Here is an 18,333-nt window from a genome sequence, read left to right as displayed (position 1 = left end):
TTCCATTGTGACATTAAAAGAAAAGCAAATTTCTTCCCTCTCATGTACTACAATCTCCTCAGAAAAAACCCCAAATGCTGTCAGCTCTGCATCACTGCAGTTTTGTTATCAGAATTTTCTTTTTCACACTTATGAACAGCAACATAAGGCAGTGCAGATAAGTGAGGAGGGACAGCATCCATCTTCCCCTTAAAACTTCACTCCCTGACTGTTATAATGTCAATGGGATTTTCAATCAGCAACAGTTTTTGGCAGTAGTAAAGATTAATATTGCCATTTGTGTGGGTTTTTAATCCTGCAGCTCACAAGCATTTAAAACAAACCACTGAAGCACTGCTCCTCAGTGATCCTTCTGGCCAAAAAAGAAATCGAATGCTTTTCTCAAAGAAGTAACTCATGCTAAACAGAGAAGCTGCAGGTAACTTTAACGAGCCAAGGTGTGAAGAGGGTTTGTACAACTTCCAGTCCCTAAACACTCACCCAGCTGCAGAATCATGACTGTGTCACTGAAGGCACGTGTCACCAGCTCAAAATGCCTGTACAGGGGATAGCACAGCACTCTTCTTCCAAAAGACACCAGGACATCATGGATGCTGGAGAAACTCTGTGTGCATCAGTGAAAAATCTGCATTAGTCTGTGTGCTTGTTTGTTTTCCTTTAAGGGAAAAAGCCATAGCAGAATAGAAGGGGAAAAAAACCCCACATTTTGATTTATTATGCCTCTAAAAATCTGTATTTGAATAGATATGGAAATGCACGTGTTAAATGAAACAAGACACTGCACACTGAGTTTGCATGGCAAGATAACAGAAGTCCTGTACATTTTAGTGGTTTGAGATTAAAAAAAAAATCATAGAGAACATGGGAATAAAACATCTCAGTCAAGACTTTGCCATCCTTTAGATTAAAGCAATAAATTACATCTGTCCCACATTATTACATATATTAAGGAGAAGCTATAAAAAGCCTTTTAAGAATAAAGGAAAATTAAATCCATATGATATTAACCAAATACATGTGTACATGTAAGATCTTTAAAAATGATACATGACTCTGCTTTTCATGAAAATTCTAGATATTCAAGACAGGGATAAATATACCTGCCTGGGGAGAACAGTTCATTGTCCTCCTTCATGAGTGAGGAACACCTCTAATCTACTCAGGCCAGAGGCATTAAGGAGTTTTTAAAGACTTTCCTAGAAGTGATTTCCCTTCCAGCTTTCACTTTTCAAGACAAAATGCTCCATTTATTAATGAATTAAAAAAAATACCTATTTCATCTTGAACTCTCCATCTATTAAAATTAATAAAAGCACTTTGCTGACAGCCAGCACTTCTTTGCATTCTCTGATTCCCTCAACCCATTGCTCATTTTAGTGGATCACCAGCATGCATTTAAATCATTGATGGTTTGTGATTGAATATTTAGAGGCTAAGGTGTGTACATGTCATGGCCAGCAAAATGGCAGTCATTTCAAACCAACCCGAGCTGAGGCATTCTTTTTTTGTACAGAATGATGAAAACTCCCAGCCCTAATGGTTTGTGTAACAGAGATAGTTATTAAGAGTTTGGTGCCAGGACTGAGTTTTCTAGGTGTGAAATGCACTGTTGGCACAGGCTGCACCAAGAGCTGCTCTGTCAAAGGGTGAGCACATGCAGATAACTCCTTTACTGTGTTAGGATGTGGATATGGAAAAAAAAAATAATTGTGATTTAAGACAGAGCATTTGAACTGCACTCCTTTGTAACCTGCTACTGCAGAACTCAAAATAAAACCTGTTGTCATAGGACAAGTTATAACTGAATACAACATTCAACACTAGTGGAAAAGACTGAAGGACTGGACCCAAAAAACCTGTCCAGTTTCAGTTTCGATCCTGCAAAGTGAGACTTGGCTCAGTAGACTCAGCTCAGAGCTGGGACAGGCCTTTCCACCTTCCTGCATTTTAAGAAGGAATGGATTTCAGGCCAGCTCCAGCCCTTTCCACCCCCAGTTTCTTTGCACATGCCTGGGTGCTTTCAGTGAACAACCTGAATGTGGAGAGATGGAATTCAGGCTCTGATCTCTGCTGGTCCCAAAGGATGAGCAGCAACTCAAACAGAAAAGTGGCACTTAGACATGGTTTCACAGTGAAAATGGTGATTGTGTTGGTATGGTTGGACCGGAGCATCTTAAAGGTCTTTTCCAACCTTTATTATTCCAAGAGTCAGGCTGAGAAGAAGGGGGCAGGTAAAGCAATGCATGCCAAATAACTTACAGAGCCCAGAAATCAATTTCTGGTACCATTAAAAACAGGATGTACAATTAATTAATCTTCAATACTGAAAGAGCAAACTTGGCACAGAAACAACACAAAACACCAAAAAACCAACAAGTAATCCAGCAAAAACACAACACAAAACTTGACTTTTAGCTTACCTCCAGCCAGCACAATGTTGCACTCAGTTTCCTGATGTTCCAGGATGATTCAACCTGATTTTAAGAGAAGACAGTAAAACAAGTATTATCTAATCCAACACTGCTGGCAAACTATTTAAGATAATATTCTGGCAGCAATTTAAGAACCTTTGTGAATAAGAAACAGTAATTACATTATGTGCATTGAAATGGCCACAGGACAGCATTAAAAATTATATTGCAATGCAGATGTTGAATAACTGAGTTGCTTTCCATAGCAGGATGATCCAGCCCATGCACAAAATCTTCAAAATATAACAGCAATACACAGAGAAATGGTATTTTAGTGGAATTCTGTCCCTCTGCACAAAGCAACAGACTTGAATCAACAAAAGCCAAGCTCGAATGCCTTGTTTCATGAAAACAGCTCAAGACTTTTGGCTTGCAGAGAAGGTCCTGAAGCCAGCAGTACATGTAAAATGTCATTATTCTTAATATGTGACAGATTCATAGCATTGGAGTGGAAGTGTGGTCCAGTGGGATGACTGGGGCAAAAAGCCAGAAAGCCTTGATCTATAATCCTGGCTCTAGTAAAGATTTGTGTGGCCTGAATGTCTTGGTTTTCCTATTAAGTAGGAATAAAAAAAAAAGGGCAGGGGAGAAAGGAGAAAAAAACCCCATTGTGTTTTTCACACACATCATACAGTTACAGCAAAACCAATAAAGAATTGCACAACTGTGGTCCTGGCAGATTTGCAGTTTTGTGCAGCTCTAACATGCAACAGAACCACAATCCCAGATTATTCTGGTGAATCAGCAGGTCTGGACAGTGCTACAGTGCATGCATGCCCTGTGTGCCAGTCTGATTAAGCCAGAATGGCCTTGATGACATGTGCCAATATTTTGGTTAAAAGCATTGAAACCACATCTCCTTGGTTCATATCAGCACAAGAGATGTGAGGCACAGAGTTGTATCTGGAAAGCAATTCCAAGAGGGCAAGGTATCCACACAGGGCAAAAAAGAACAATTACTTGTTAAATTTGCCTAAACCAAGATACACAGACCAGAACCACACAGGATTGTCTGCAATCTCCTGCTACTCCATGTCTCTTCTATTCCAATGCTGCTGCAGAAGAACACAGGTATTTAGAAATCCTGCTAATCCCCATGTGCACCAAATCTACAGATATAAAACCTTTCATTTTAACTTCATCATGTAAGTTTAATGCCTGGGAATAAGTTCATGTTAAAAGATATGTTCCCTAAATGGCAGTACAGAGTCCAGCACTGAGTTCCTAAATATGTTATATTTTTGACTTTTTTAAACTTACATTCTTGTCCCCTTCATTGACACGGATCTCATAGCAATATGCCAGAAGAATATCAATTAATCCAAGATACACGTGGTGACGGCTCCTTTTATCCAGAAGGTAAGATTTATTTGTGAACTTTCTCATCTGCTCTCTCTCTTCCTCAGAGAAGACAACTATAAAAAGTAAAAGGATAATTGATTATGAATTTAAAGCTGGCACATTCACTTTAATAGGTGGTAATACTTTCTCAACTGTGTCTTTAAAAAGGAGCATGGAACTAATCACAAGTCACCCATCACTTGAGAAAAAAGCCTAAATCACTCTTACTTTCTTTTTTAACTTTTATTAAGCTCTGGTATATTCATTTCAATGTCAAGCTCCAGCACAGCACTGCATGTACACACTGATGAATTTGACCCTCTCCAGGTGCCAAGAGTTTCTGTGGACGCCTGGATATCTTATACAGGGATAAATGCACAATCAGGATGCAAGTAAAATGAGGATCCTAAGCCCACACTGGATGGGACACAAATCCAGAGGCAAGTGACAATTTAGAAAGAGTATGGCAGGTCTAACTCTGTTTTTTCTGTTCATGCTAAGCAGGTCAGTATCAGCCCTTGAATCACAACTGTAGGTGATGTATCTCTATTCTATCAGTAAATTTCTTTGTAAGTTGATTCTTCAGTGTAAACATGAACCACACTTCACTTTTAATCACCAAAGAAACTCTCAATGAAATTAATGAAATATAGCAGTAAAGTTTTCTTCCTTTAAAATTCAAACTCTGAAGCATCACGATGTGTACAACTGGACCATAAATACAGAAATTCCAGGTCTATTACATAACAGCAAACAAGATGCAGACTAGACAATTCCCAAAGGTAAACGTTACAAAATGCTCCTTAAGTTGCTGTGAAGTGCCAGGTGTTCTAAATAAAATATCTGAGAAAATACTTCAATGCTGAAAAAAAATTTCTATCAATTGTCTGAAGTTTTTGAAAATTAATTATCCAAGCCTGAAACTCATTATTAACATGTCCAAACCACCACCTACTTTGTTTTCCCTGTACTTCCAAGAACATGGTGTGAAATTATCAGAACAATTAAAACTATAATTACATTTCTGCTGTACTAAGCCTGTACACTTTTGTACACTTACACTGCCAAGTTTTAGCTAACAATCTGTACCACAATCAGTATTAATCTGATGCAAAGCAGCACTTGCTGCTACTTATCAAGTAAGCTAAATTGGCAAGTTTTTTTGTAACTTTGATTTAAAATTGTTTTGTGTATTTGCCAGCGGCAAAACCATGCCAGAATATAAATGTGTGTTAATATACCCACATCTAAAGGAGCCAGACATTCATCTCGCAGTTTCTGACAGATGAGACTGCAGACATTACCTTTACATTTTAATCACCTCTTTTACTTGTTTTAAGCTGGCCATTTCTCATGTTAAAAAAGAAGATACTTCAAATTGTCCTCCAGCAGCAGTACCAGTGAAGCAGAGTTTAATCTCTGAGGGGAGGATGAGGTCTGACAGCCAGAGGGTGTTTTGTTACAGCCCTACTGCTATTTTACACTGTGATAACACCACTTAAATCACTGGGAGATCTGTATCTCCAGACTACTATGACACTTCCAGCTCTAAATGTGTTAGGGGCACTCAGATAAAATGTGCTGGACCCACACAGAGAGCTGACTCAGTGGTCAGTCAGGAAAGTACAGCTCGGGAAGCACCTCTGATAATCTGCTGCTGAGAGCAGAGCCTCAGTTCATGATCCTGTCTTGAATCCCACAGCTCTCCCAAAGGGAAAGAACTGAGCGGAACTAACCCCTCCTTTTTTTTTTTCTCTCTAAACTAAAATATGACATAACAATTTTAAGGTTTTTGAACGTGTGCCTCTACCCCAGTAAGTGAAGGAATCAGCAACATCCGATGAAGGAGGATAGTCAGCAGAGAGCAGGCTAGTCAGAATGAAGTTAGTTATTGGTATTTATCTTGCCTTTTAAAACCTGAGATACTTCACAGTGGAGCCTAATCATTAGGAGTTTTGCATGAATAAAAAGCAGAATTTCCTCACATAACAAAAACTGCTCTGCAGCAGAACAGTGCCAGGAAGGACCACAAGATGCAAAGCCCTGAAAACTGAGCAAAGCAGGTAGACAGAAATTTGATAAAAAAAGGAAAGTAATCCATCTTAAACTTATGAATCCACCAGTAATGGTATATATTTGAGCCAAGCCTTACTGAAAGGTGGAACTCTGAGAGGAAATTGCTTCTCTTTCTATAAAGAAATAAGAAAGAGAACAGTCACTGTAAGCATGAGAGGTTACCCTGAACAAAATAAGATATCCTTGGAGCATATAAATGTTAGATTAAATACATATGTCAGCCTAAGCCTTTGAAGATTACTGTGTTGCCTAAAGAGGAGCTTTTTTACAGTAGTGCAATTGGAAGTGGAATAAAAATGAACTTTTAACCAAGCTGAATGTGACTGTTAGAAAATACAAACCCTTTCATCTGGAATCTGTAGAAGCAAGACACTAATGTAAACTTCAGCAGCAGCAGCAGCAAGGAAGCTTTCCAAAAATGTTATCCCCTCATGGGAAAGGCTGTGTAATTAATAAGGCTTTATGGAGTATTACTTGACTTGAATGAGACATTTTAAGTGTGAACAAGAGAATACACAGCAAGATGTACAAAAAGGACAAAAGGAAAAGACACTTTGGATAAGGAAAAATTTTAAAAAGGCAAAATACACAAACCATGCACACAAGCTGGAGAAAAAGTAAAAAGGTCAAATAAAAATAGATTCAAAGTAAGGAGAGAAGAGAGATGAAAACTTTAAATGTTAATGAGAATAGATGAACCAAAAAGAGAAAAAAATATTGGTAATGAGACATTAGAAGAACTTGATGATTTAAAAACAAAGAGAAAATAACCAGGGATAAATATAAGAGCAGTAATCAGCCAAAGAAAGATCTTCAGTTAATTGCAATGTCATGCAAAAAATAAAAAAGGCCATCTGTACTTCTAATTATTTCTTGCAGCCAAAGACATTATAAAGACAAAAAGTAATCAAGATTTTGGTTCCAAGAAACCAATAAAGACAACAACTGAAAAGACATCAATGTAAGTCAGGAAAAGGATGAAAAAAAATCTCTTTATTCAGAGTTTCTGAATAAGAAAATAAATTTTTAGAGAATCTGCTAATTTTTATGTCTCTTTCCCACCATAAACTCACTTTTACACTTAACCTGAGGAGCAACATGTCTATATTCAAAACCAAATCCTTCCTTCCCACAGGACAGACAGGAATTGCTGATTAACTGCACCGTTCCTTTGGCTGGGTAAATATACATATAAAATATAAAACCCCAGGGGATACATCCTGCTGATGGTCAGATCCCAGGTGGAACAGCCTGGAGGCAGCTCCTGCCCTCCTGCATTCCCATTCACAGGGGACCTTCCAGTAGAACCTGCACTCCCTCTCATGGTGGTTTCCTTCACCACAGCTCACTCAGGGCTAGGAACCTCCACTGATTTCAGTAACTTATCCAAACAGCTCAAATGTTACCAAAACCGAGGTTTCTCCAAGGAAAAGGGTGGGTTTGTTTGCATTAACATCACCCAATGTCCAGATTGCCTCTTTTGTTACTTAAATGTCCTCAAGACTCACAGAACAGCATGAGCCCCTTCACTCAGCCCCATGAAGGTGAGATTTTTTTACCATTCTTATTGAATAGATATCTGTTATTACTAATGGTTTGGAGCAAAGATGATCCTTTATAAAGTCCCTTTTCTGGGTAATTTCCATTAGCAGGCTTGCCAGGCTTTTGAGGAGTTATTCTGTTTTTGACCCTAAAACCCAAAACCAGACAGGTTTTTCCTCAGTACCTCAATATGGAGGAGAAACATTCCTTATCAATAAAATCATCCAGCAGCTCTTCATTTTAATTATATTCCTTAAGCCAAGCAAACAGGAGTAGTGTTTCATTTACTAAGGAGTGAACGGATAAAAACAAACAAAGGAAGCCCTCATTATTATATTTTCAAGCCTCTTGTACCTTTGTCCACTGCTTTTCAAATCAAGTGTTTATGATGGACATAATTAACAATTTCATAAGCTGAAAAGACACCAGGAATGAAGATCAGATTACATTCACAGTAAAACACACAACATCTATCCAAATTCTATTTTTCTCCCAGAGAAAATGGGGAAGTGCAGGTATTATCAGTGCACTGAGAAGCCCTGGTGAAGGGACTATCATCATCTGCTTTAGGAATATCAGATTTTCCTACAACATAGGAAATGAACAAAGAACAATAGAAGCAAATGCACAATAGTAACAAGCAGTGCTCTCTGTAATCACTGTGTGCAGGGAGGCAGCCTCACTTATCTCTTAGCAGTGTTCCCACAAGGTCACCTACTCACCCTGGAAACATCCCTTTAAGTTTCTAAATGAACACAAAGAGTTCTCGTTGAAAAAAAAGATCTCTGAGACTCAAAGTAATGTAATAAAGTAATAAATATTAAATGTAATAGAGTAATAAATTTCCTTTAAGAACAATAAGCTATAACATGGCACCACAACAATTATCATTCAAGCAACAGATGTGTGTGTATATATATATATATATATATATATATATATGTATATTCTCACCAAATGCAGGACTGTCATGTTCCTGATGACTTTCTCCCTGCAAGGCTGTCATCTTTTTATGAGCACCAATCCACCAGGGTTTGTACTTTAAAAGATGCTTAATAGCTTCATCTTCAAAAAAATCAGCTCTAGGGAAAATAAAAAGAACATTCATATGCTATTTATTTCAATTCATATTATATGTGGGTACATATTAACACATCCATAGAATACATCTCACTTGGCTCCAGGTTATTTTCCATGTTAGAAATATGTTCTTTGACTTTAAAGCAGAAAATAATAATTATCTAAAAAAACCACAATATTCTCCCGTTTCAGTATTCCTTCCTTACCTACACCTTTCCTGAGCCACCCAGAAGCCCAGGGAATAAAAAAACCCCACAATATTCTCCCGTTTCAGTATTCCTTCCTTACCTACACCTTTCCTGAGCCACCCAGAAGCCCAGGGAATAAAAAAACCCCACAATATTCTCCCGTTTCAGTATTCCTTCCTTACCTACACCTTTCCTGAGCCACCCAGAAGCCCAGGGAATAAAAAAAACCACAATATTCTCCTGTTTCAGTATTCCTTCCTTACCTACACCTTTCCTGAGCCACCCAGAAGCCCAGGGAATTAATGAGCTTGCAGCATCACATGAAGCTGAACCAACCCGATTTGTTCTGAATGCAGCTAAAGGAAAACACTCCAAAGGCTTCTCAGACAAATCATTCTGTTGGGTAGCTCTCCCACATAAGAGCCAGGGACTTGGTGGGGAGGAAGTCATGCAGCTGAAGGGTAAAGGTGAAGCAGGGATGGGGATGGACATTAAGCAAGGAGATGCAGCAGCAAGGTGGAAAAACAAGAGTTGTACATGAATTCTGGAAGAGAGATCACCTCCATCTCAGCACAAAGTCCCTGTGGTAAAAATCTCAACCTAGTAATTCTGTGAGGATTTATCCTAAAGGATTCAAGTTCTGAGCCTCCTCTTACCATCTGAGCTTTTTCTTCAAGCCAAACAATGCTATAAATACTGAGAATGGAAAAGAAAAAAAAAACACAGGAAATTTCTCAATACCTGCTTCATCCCCCCACAAAACCCAAACAGAGAATGCAATCTGCTTCCCTCTCACAGTGACAGATTTTTTTTGTTGCCTCCCTTCAATGTCAAAGCAACTTATCAGCCAGGCTACACCTTCCTCAAGGCCAAGAGAACAGTTGTTTGCCCCCATTTCTCCCAGAGCTTCTGTTCTCCTCAGAAAAACAATTTCTGTTGAAGAAAGGCTGGTATCATCTGTTCTGAAACAACCAAGACAGCCATTAAACTAAATGGTGTAGCTCTACCAGGCCAGAACACAGAGTCTAAAATTGAAACCTGAAATTACTGCAATTTGCATCCCATTAGAGGTTAGGAACTACTTCAGCTCTAGTGAAATGCAGTTCAGTAAAGCTCTTCTGTTTTTTGTGTGTTACAGGAAGACATGAGGATGCCTTGGAAAGATCCAGCTGAGGAAAAATTCCAGGTTTGCAAAGTCATCTTCTGAAACAATCCAAAATGGGTTAAGCCTTCCTGTGCCCACAAAACACACCACAGTACTAATTCTCCCCAGTGGGAACTACCGTCTCCTCTCACCAGATCCATCTTGCAGGAATCCCTTTATTAATAAGTCTCATGGCTTTCATTTACTTTACTTATCTGAACCTAACTTGACCTGAAATACTTCAACCTGAAAGGCACAAAGAATCATTTTCACCTCACTACATGCAATGAAACATAAAAGAAACACAAAGTTTTGGTTTGGACATTTTCTTCATTCTGTTGTAAAACAAGTTTCACATGGTGAAGGCAAAAAACAAAGTAGCCAAGACAAAATTTCATCGCTTCAAAACTCAAATTCCCCCCTCCTAGACAAGCATGGCTTATTAATCCTTCTTTCACAAGGTGAAAACAAAGTTCTGATTTTGTCAATCCAGGATGCCAGGGGGGTGTGGCTGCTCAGCTGCTGAAGAGATGAAGTTTGAAACAAGGTTCTGCAACAGCTGACAGCAGCCCCCCTTCAACACAGAGTGATTAAACAGTTGAGTAACCCCAAAACAGGTGAGCAATGTTTCGTGTCAGTGTCATACTAAAAATACCCACTAAGGCCTGCTCTGATGAGACAAAACCAGACCAAAAGCAAAGCTGTTCTTTCCAGAAGTGATCCTAAATCCAATCATTCGTGAGAAGGGAATGTGTTCCAGAGGTACTTGGCCAGGTGAAGTTAATCAGTACTCACAGGTAATGATCAGGCTCAAACTTGGCAGCCTCAGCTGCCAAACGTCTCCTCCTACGTTCCTCTGCAGGAGTTTGGTCTGGATCCTTAATGTCAATAACATCACTGAGCTCATCCTGCAAACGGCAACACAATTACAGGACCAAGCCTCTGGTACACACAAGATTTCTTCAGGAAGAATTTAAGAAGGATGCTTATCAGCATTGCACTGAAATTCCTAGAAAAGCTCCAACCTCCAAATTCAGGCTCCATTATGCAAATAAAACATCAAAATTCCAAGGAAATGCAATTTTTTGAAGCTCCTTAGAACTCATGATATTATCAAGTCTATTCAGGCCATTTTATCATAAGGCAGGGAGGTTATTTTGCATTATGATAAATTTGCAATGTTAAACAAAAGCACACAACCTCAACACAGACAAGAATCACACAGCATTTGTGACTTTTGAGAATGCTCTCAACTCTCTGAAGTGGCTGCACGTTAATTAACAGGCAATTGCAGTGCCCTTTTAAACCTCATTAGGTAGTTATTTGCCATCCCATTTCCTGATGGGAAATTTCTTCACAAATTTCATGGTAATAAAGCAGCATGCACGTCCAACCAGAATGTAAATACTTTATCCATAAACAGCAATCCTGCTCCAAGCCCTGTGAACACCAGAATTCATACAATAGTAAGTTAGAATTACATAACTGAGCTGCACTTTTCCAAAGTTGTTGCCTTGTGAGGCAGGAAGCCTCCAGAGTTACCCAGAACTTGTAGGACAGGAGAAGACAAAGTGCACCTACCTGCAGCCTCTGGAACACCCCTGAGCGCAAATTCCCAAACCCATAGGGGTGCTGCAGTGGTGGAGGGCTTTCTTCATAAGGAATCTGTTCCATTTCCCAGTCAAATTCTTCTTCATTCTCTTCAGACAGCTCAGCAGAGGCAGCTGTATCTACAGCATGGTCAGAGAAAGAACAATATTGCATAGAAAAATACATGTTATTTCCTTGAAAGGTTTATTGTGCTGCTGGTGCTCGCCTTTCCTATTTTATTGCATTTATTAAGAAATCTCACTCAACACCGGGTCATAAAAATCTCTAACCCACAAGTCCTGCTTCAAACTCCCCAACTTTCAAAACTGACCATGGGGGACACTAAATTTTAAATGCACTCCCTCAGACTGAAATACATCTTCCACTGGATTCAGTAAGATCAGCATTTGATGCTGGGAGAACCCTGACAGAACCGAAGTGTGTTATCAGTAATTTAAGCCAGGAATTAAAAAATCAGAGACAGCCAAACATTTTTGTCTGTTAAATACTGATGTTAAGCAAGATGTGCACTAGAACCTGTGGTTTTAATCAGCTTCTCACTTGAGCTAATAGTCCAGCTGTAGTTTGTAGAAAGCAGAAGACTCAACTGTGTATGTGTTCTACAGCCACTAGAGGGGTACAAAGCCCTACAGAGCATTAGCATTTTTTAAAGCACATTTTAAGCATATTTTGGAAAGATTTAAACATAACTAAACCCCTAAAGTTGACATGTGTATGATCTGCAATGTATTGATTTCTGCTCTTATCCATACTTTGATTTATTCACACCCTTCTCATACCTTGGAGATCAATAATAAAAATATTGTACTTTAATAGTCAATAATAAAAATATTGTACTTTTCTACATGTATCCCTCTACAGATCTATAACTGTTTCATTACACACACGTATCATCTTGTATAAAGCAGATTGATTTTGTCATACCCATCTCTTCTACCAAAGGTTTTGCTGATCTTGATTTCTTTGGTGCTAAAAGAGATGTCAGCATGTCCAGCCCCTCAAAATATTGGCCAGGAACCTCCTTGGGCAACTGAATTGTAAAAGTACCTTAAAAGAAAGTAGGAATATAATTATTGCATTAAAATATCTGAGACAGGCAAATGAGCATTCTTCCTCTATGAGAAAGGCTCAGAGGAAGTAGGACACATGTAGGTAACATTTTATTTTTCATTGATCCCTGTGCATGTTTTTAACCTTATTTCATAACAATTCAGGATTTTAATGGTAAAACATGAAAGAGAATATTTAACTACTTGAAGTCTCCTGACTTACATTGTATAAACACAAACCAACACAAGACAGCAAGCTTTATTTAATTTTTAATCCTTACACCAAACAATCCACAGAAGCTACATTCACCTGATTATTGTCTTAAGTCATGTAATAAAGGCTCTGCAAGCAACAAATTTATTGCTTTATCTCTTTTTTGTTTGTTTTAAAGCATAAATTACTGGAAATAGCAACATTTTTGACACAGATACCAATACCTTCATCAGTATTGTAAGATGCTTTTTCTCTGCCATCCTCCACAATTCTTCCAGGAAGTGTCAATCTGCAGGCAAAAAATGAGATGCCTTACTGAAAGCCTGACTAATTCTGCTAGTTCATGTCTCAGCCTATAAAAATGTAAGGCACACTCCAAAAGCAGCACAAAGGACTTAGCTACACCCCTCTTCACAGTAATGCAATCCATGCAGCTCAATCCCCCTGGATTCCTCTCAGGAAAAGACACTCTCTACAAAATTTACACCCAGAGAGCTGTCTGGCCATCTACAATTAAAAAGCCATTGTACAGTAAATTTAGAAAAGTATTTCTTTCAACTCCCTTTAATATGATTTAATGCCTTGGAACAAAGAGGCCAGATCCAAAAAAACCAAATCTTTGCATGAACTGAGCTGTCTGCAGTCAGGAGAATAAAAGCTGCAGATGAAGAACATTCTGAAGGGAACCAATATTAAGTTCATTTCCTACTGTGAAGATCAACTTTTGAAAACTTTTTCCCCTACTTGCCTGAGAAAGTATGGCTTAGCATAAAATTTGAAATCTTCCCCTTCAAAGTAAATGTCAAACTCTGAAGCTCTGGCATAAGGCACTCTGATTTTTACTGTAAGGAAATCCGGGTCCTGGGTCAGTTCAAAAGCTGGGGTTATCATGATGAATCCAGCAGGAAAAGCAAACGCTGCTTGTGCAGCCCTGTAGAAACAGGAAAAGAAAAAAATGAGATTATTGCAGCTACCAATTTATGAGAGCAAGTGGTGTCTCTCCAAAATCCTGTAAGAACATCTCAGATTCCCACATTAATTATCTTCCATGTGCTCAAGAAGAAAACACCGATGACAACAGCATGAAAGTGTTATCAGAAACATGAAGGAACCACCTGTCTGCACCTCAATGAAACAACTGAATGCAGAGCTGGAGAATTGGAAAGCACCTGTTCCATGCCATGGGAAAACCACATTAAAATTCAGTCCTAAAACTTTCCAGCTTTTCCTGTTATTTATAATTTCAAACACAGCAGATCTTAGACCTTTGCAGTTCTCTAGTGAACTGAACACAAATCACTATTAAAAAAAAAAAATCCTAAAAACAAGTAATACTTCCAAAAAATAGAGCTGTGTCTTGTAATTCACACACGTATTAGCCAGAACATGAGGAACAGATTCAAGGGCAGTTTAGGTAACACCCCTCAGAACCATATGTATGTATACACACTGGCACGTGTATATGTTTAGCACAAGAAAAGGAATTTATATCGTGCTATTTACCTAATACTCAATTGCTTTATTGCAATTATTGCCTTTCAATAGCTTCTCATCTCAGGTTTAATTTAGTACCCAGTTATGGATTGTTTGGGGATTTTTTTTGTTTGTTTTGGAAGGTGTGTTTACAAAAGGTCACACAGTTTTGAAAATAAGCTTTTTAAACCAAAAATATTTTAAATATTTAAACAAATAAAACCAAAACAGAACTATTATTTGGGAAATAACTACTTTTCACTCACTTTCAGTTACCTCTGCTAAACACATCCCCATTCTGACAGTTCCATGAACAGCCAGAAATCATTAACCACTAACAAGGCTAAATTAACAGAGCACCCTTTTCCTCATATGGGTAATTAGCCTTATTTAGCAGGTATGAAAAACATTAAAACTTCCCATTCCACAATATCACATGATTCCTGGGGCAACATTCCCCCCCCATTCCAGGCTGAGAAGCTGCCAGGTGTTTTATGGAATTGTACCTAAACTGAAGCACCTGGCTTGCAGAACACCTACACCTGTACACCAGCTGCACCTTCCTGTGGATTTTCTTCTTCTCTCAACACCACAAGCACAGCAAAGAGGCACCAAAACCCCAACAGCTCATTGGGATTCTTCAGGGATGACCTGCCAGTGTGCATTTTTATTTTCCCCAGTCAAAGGTCCACAAATAAACAGCATCCCCAAAACCAGGCCCAGCTCCCCCTGCCCTGCTCTCCTGCTGCACTTGGAGCATCCCTGGCCCAAATTAATCACCCCAAACCCCTCTCGGGGGGCTGCTACACAAATCCCCGATATCTCACAGCTGAGGAACCACTGGGACACAACACTCAGACCGCAGGTATCCCAAATAATCACACTCCCCAGCCTGTCCTGGGCCCTAGGGAAAGGCAGAGGGAGCAGGGCCAGGCCAGGGATGGAGCATGCGAGGCTCGGCGTTAAAACACAGACTCGCTCGGCTTGGGGGGCCTGGGGTCACCTGGAGCAGGTGACACAGGAACCCCCGGTGGGCTGGCAATGTCCTCAGAGAGGGAGGCTCCACACTGCCCGAGCAGGCCGCTCAGCGCTCTGCCACTCGCCATGGAAAAGCCATTCCTCATGTTGAGGCGAAACTTTCTGTGTTTCATTTTACGGGCACTGCTCCCCGTCCTATCGCTGGGCACCCCTGAACAGTCTGCTCCCGTCCTCTGACACCTCTTGGCGGTATTAATGTACATTAATCCCGTCTTTCTCTTCCCCAGCCTAACCAGGCCCAGCTCCCGCAGTCTCCCCCCATCAGAGAGATGCTCCAGCCCCCTCAGCACCTTTGCTCCCTCTCCTTGTCTTTCCTGCACTGAGGAGCCTGCACTGGACACAGCCTCCCGCCGGTGCCGTCACACCGGGCCACGCACCGACCTGCGGCCGTACCCTCCCTCAGCCACCCAGCAGCGAGCCCTGCAAGGGCACAGAGCCCTCGGGGAAGGCGGCCGGCAGCGGGAGAATCCCGGGAATAGCGCCGGGAAGAGCCCCGGCCGTGCCCGCCCGCGTCACTCACTGAGCACCGCGCCGCTCCCGCCGCCGCTTCCCGCGCCCGCCCGCACCGGGGCGGAGCCGCGCACGCGCACTCGGGCGAGCCCGCCCCGTCCCCTCATGGCCGCCCCTCAGCGCCTCCCGCTCCGTTACGGGCGCTCCCCTCATGGCCGCCCCTCAGCGCCTCCCGCCCCGCCCCACGGGCTCTGCCCCGCCGCCCGGTGTTTATCGCTCTGCTCCCGTGCGGGAAACGCGCAGAAAGTCCAAGATGTGCTGTAAATTCTTGCCGCCCGTAAATTTGGTGGCGTACAGGCGCTCCCCTCATGGCCGCCCCTCAGCACCTCCCGCCCCGCGGGCTCTCCCCGCCGCCCGACGTTTGTAGCTCTGCTCCTGTGCGGGAAACGGGCAGAAAGTCGAAGATGTGCTGTGAATTCTTGCTGCTCGTTAGTACGGTGGAGTTTGCTGATGTTTGCAGGAGTTGCTGGAAAGGGAGTGGTTAGCAGGCAGTACGGATGTGGGCAGTGGAAAGCTAGGTCGTTCAGGGTGAAAATCATAATCCATCGTCTGGACAAATGAAAAGAATGAATTCTTACCTGCTATCGCATTAAACATCATACACTGACTGAGCATATTTTGTTTCAGCAGCTGCTTTTCATAAAGAAGTGTGGAAGTTGAACTTGGCGTGTTGGGGAGATGGTTTATTTCTTTTCTGTGACACCACTGGTTAATCCAGTACTAATTCCTGTGAACAAATGTGCTATTTCTGTTATGTTTACACTCGTCTGTCTTCTCCTTTGCTGCAGATAAGGTAGAAGATGAGTAAACAGAAGAGTGACCCCACGAGCAGTGTCAGAGGAGGAATTCCCAATTACATAAAGCTCCTCTAAGCTACTGGATTAATGCAAACACTGACAGGGTGAACAGGGGACAGATCCCGGTGGATCAAAACAAATACAGCATGAAGGAAAACAAGAAGCTCCAAGAGCAGAAAAGTTGGTTTAAAAGCTGTAATTTATTAAATATATATCACCTAATATAGAATTAATCTATTTTTTTATTTATTTTTTGGCTTTTGGACCATGAGAGGTATTCTGGTTCTAGATAAATCCCTACATTTTAAAATGCTACTCTCTTACTGCCCCCTCTGAAATGCATTCAAATATTTTTCCTGGAGGGAAAAAGCATAATTATGTAACCTCTCCTAATAAAGTTTTCTTTCAAAATAAAAGAAAAAAAAGTAGACAAACAATCCTGCACACTGGAAATCCACTGAATATGTACTGAACTGAACCAGCAGTTCAAGTACTGCACAAAAATTAAATAATTTGCTTCAAAATAGATAGTTCTCCCCACTGATTTAAAACTGATGGATGGTTTTAATATTCAGCCTGAACTTCCTTGTGTCCCAGTTTTCCATGTGCAGAAATTGAAGATGTATGGCATATAAAAAGCTTTTTTTCACGTTAAGACGTTAATGATATCTAATTCCAGATGCTGATTTGTTTTGGACCAAGGCCCCAGTCATGTCCTCAGAAACCTTTGATGCATTTCCAGAGAACTTCAGCACTAATTAACTTTTAGACCTTACAAAGTGACCTGCAATAAGTATATTGGGCAGAAAGCTGGATTATGAACCAGTAGGCACCATCTTCTCTGGATAAGTTCAAATTTGCAGGACAAGCCTGTGACAGATAAAGAATTCATCTGAGAATTTATTCTTGTCTCACTGACACTTTCCAAGACTGCCTCAGAATTGTTTTTTTAGAGTCTAAGAACTCCCAGTTTTTTCTTTTTTTTTCTTTTTTTTTTTTTTTTGTGCTAATACTTTCCTTGTAACAGAACTATTTATATACTGATTTTAGTGAAGGAAGTGGTGGATCAGCCATTCTGCTTTTCCATCCAAGTAAAGGATGAAGTAGCATCTCTAAGGAATTGCTTTGTTCTGTAAAATACATACTGATTTTTTTTCAGTACAAAATGAACTGAAATTAAAAATTTTAAATTAAAAAAAATTAAAATTTTAATAAAAATTAAAAAGTTTTATTTAGAAATGTACAAAGACTACATCTATTAGTGCATCTTTCTGATTAAGATAATTTGGCTGGTATCTATTTAATGGAGCACAGAAGAATTAAAATGCATTATGTACAATGTTTTGGGCAAGTAATTAGGACAACTTGCTGTTTGCTTGAGAAACGGAAACATGAAGTTTGCAGTTGATAAGCACAATTGGCTCTACATTGCTAATAATAATGAGTAAATCTGGCAACCTTGGAAATGGCAATCCAAAACAAAATTACTAAGAGGGCTTAATTGACACAACTAGAGAAGAAAGTGATCGTATTGATGATACAAAAATCACACATTTGAACAGCTCGAGGATTTCAACCACTGGTACTCCTTTTCATTAAGTATAAAGTTTGGTAGGGTTTTATTATAGTCCATATATTCTTGGGAAAGAGCATATGTTTATGCATTGTGTTTTTTCTGTAGTTTCTCATTTAGTATTGCTATTTTCTCTTAGCATGAAGTAATTTACATTTTCATATCTGGCCACAGTCCGAGTTGGATGAAACTCTTGCAACAGTAGTTGTTCATTGCATTTGGACTG

General features: G+C 40.1%; 1 protein-coding gene across 4 annotated transcripts in view; it reads right to left on the bottom strand.

The window, feature by feature from the left end:
- Positions 1–16,232, bottom strand: part of SHQ1 (SHQ1, H/ACA ribonucleoprotein assembly factor) — a 39,279-nt gene extending 23,047 nt beyond the window's left edge. The window contains exons 1-10 of one of the 4 annotated variants that reach the window (XM_038149430.1): positions 16,033–16,232; positions 13,465–13,647; positions 12,941–13,005; positions 12,378–12,500; positions 11,424–11,572; positions 10,638–10,750; positions 8,385–8,512; positions 3,732–3,886; positions 2,421–2,474; positions 481–604 (exon numbers count right to left, since the gene is read on the bottom strand). In XM_038149430.1, the coding sequence (XP_038005358.1) occupies positions 481–604; positions 2,421–2,474; positions 3,732–3,886; positions 8,385–8,512; positions 10,638–10,750; positions 11,424–11,572; positions 12,378–12,500; positions 12,941–13,005; positions 13,465–13,607 (1,054 nt within the window). In that variant the 5' untranslated portion in view covers positions 13,608–13,647; positions 16,033–16,232. The other 3 variants (XM_038149431.1, XM_038149427.1, XM_038149429.1) reach the window with 3 other exon arrangements.
- Between the last annotated feature and the right edge of the window lie 2,101 nt (positions 16,233–18,333).

Source organism: Motacilla alba, chromosome 12 (genome assembly GCF_015832195.1).
Source record: "Motacilla alba alba isolate MOTALB_02 chromosome 12, Motacilla_alba_V1.0_pri, whole genome shotgun sequence".
In the NCBI taxonomy this organism is placed as follows: domain Eukaryota; kingdom Metazoa; phylum Chordata; class Aves; order Passeriformes; family Motacillidae; genus Motacilla; species Motacilla alba.
The sequence above is the reverse complement of the archived record's forward strand: the minus strand, read 5'-3'. Positions and strand labels throughout refer to the sequence as shown.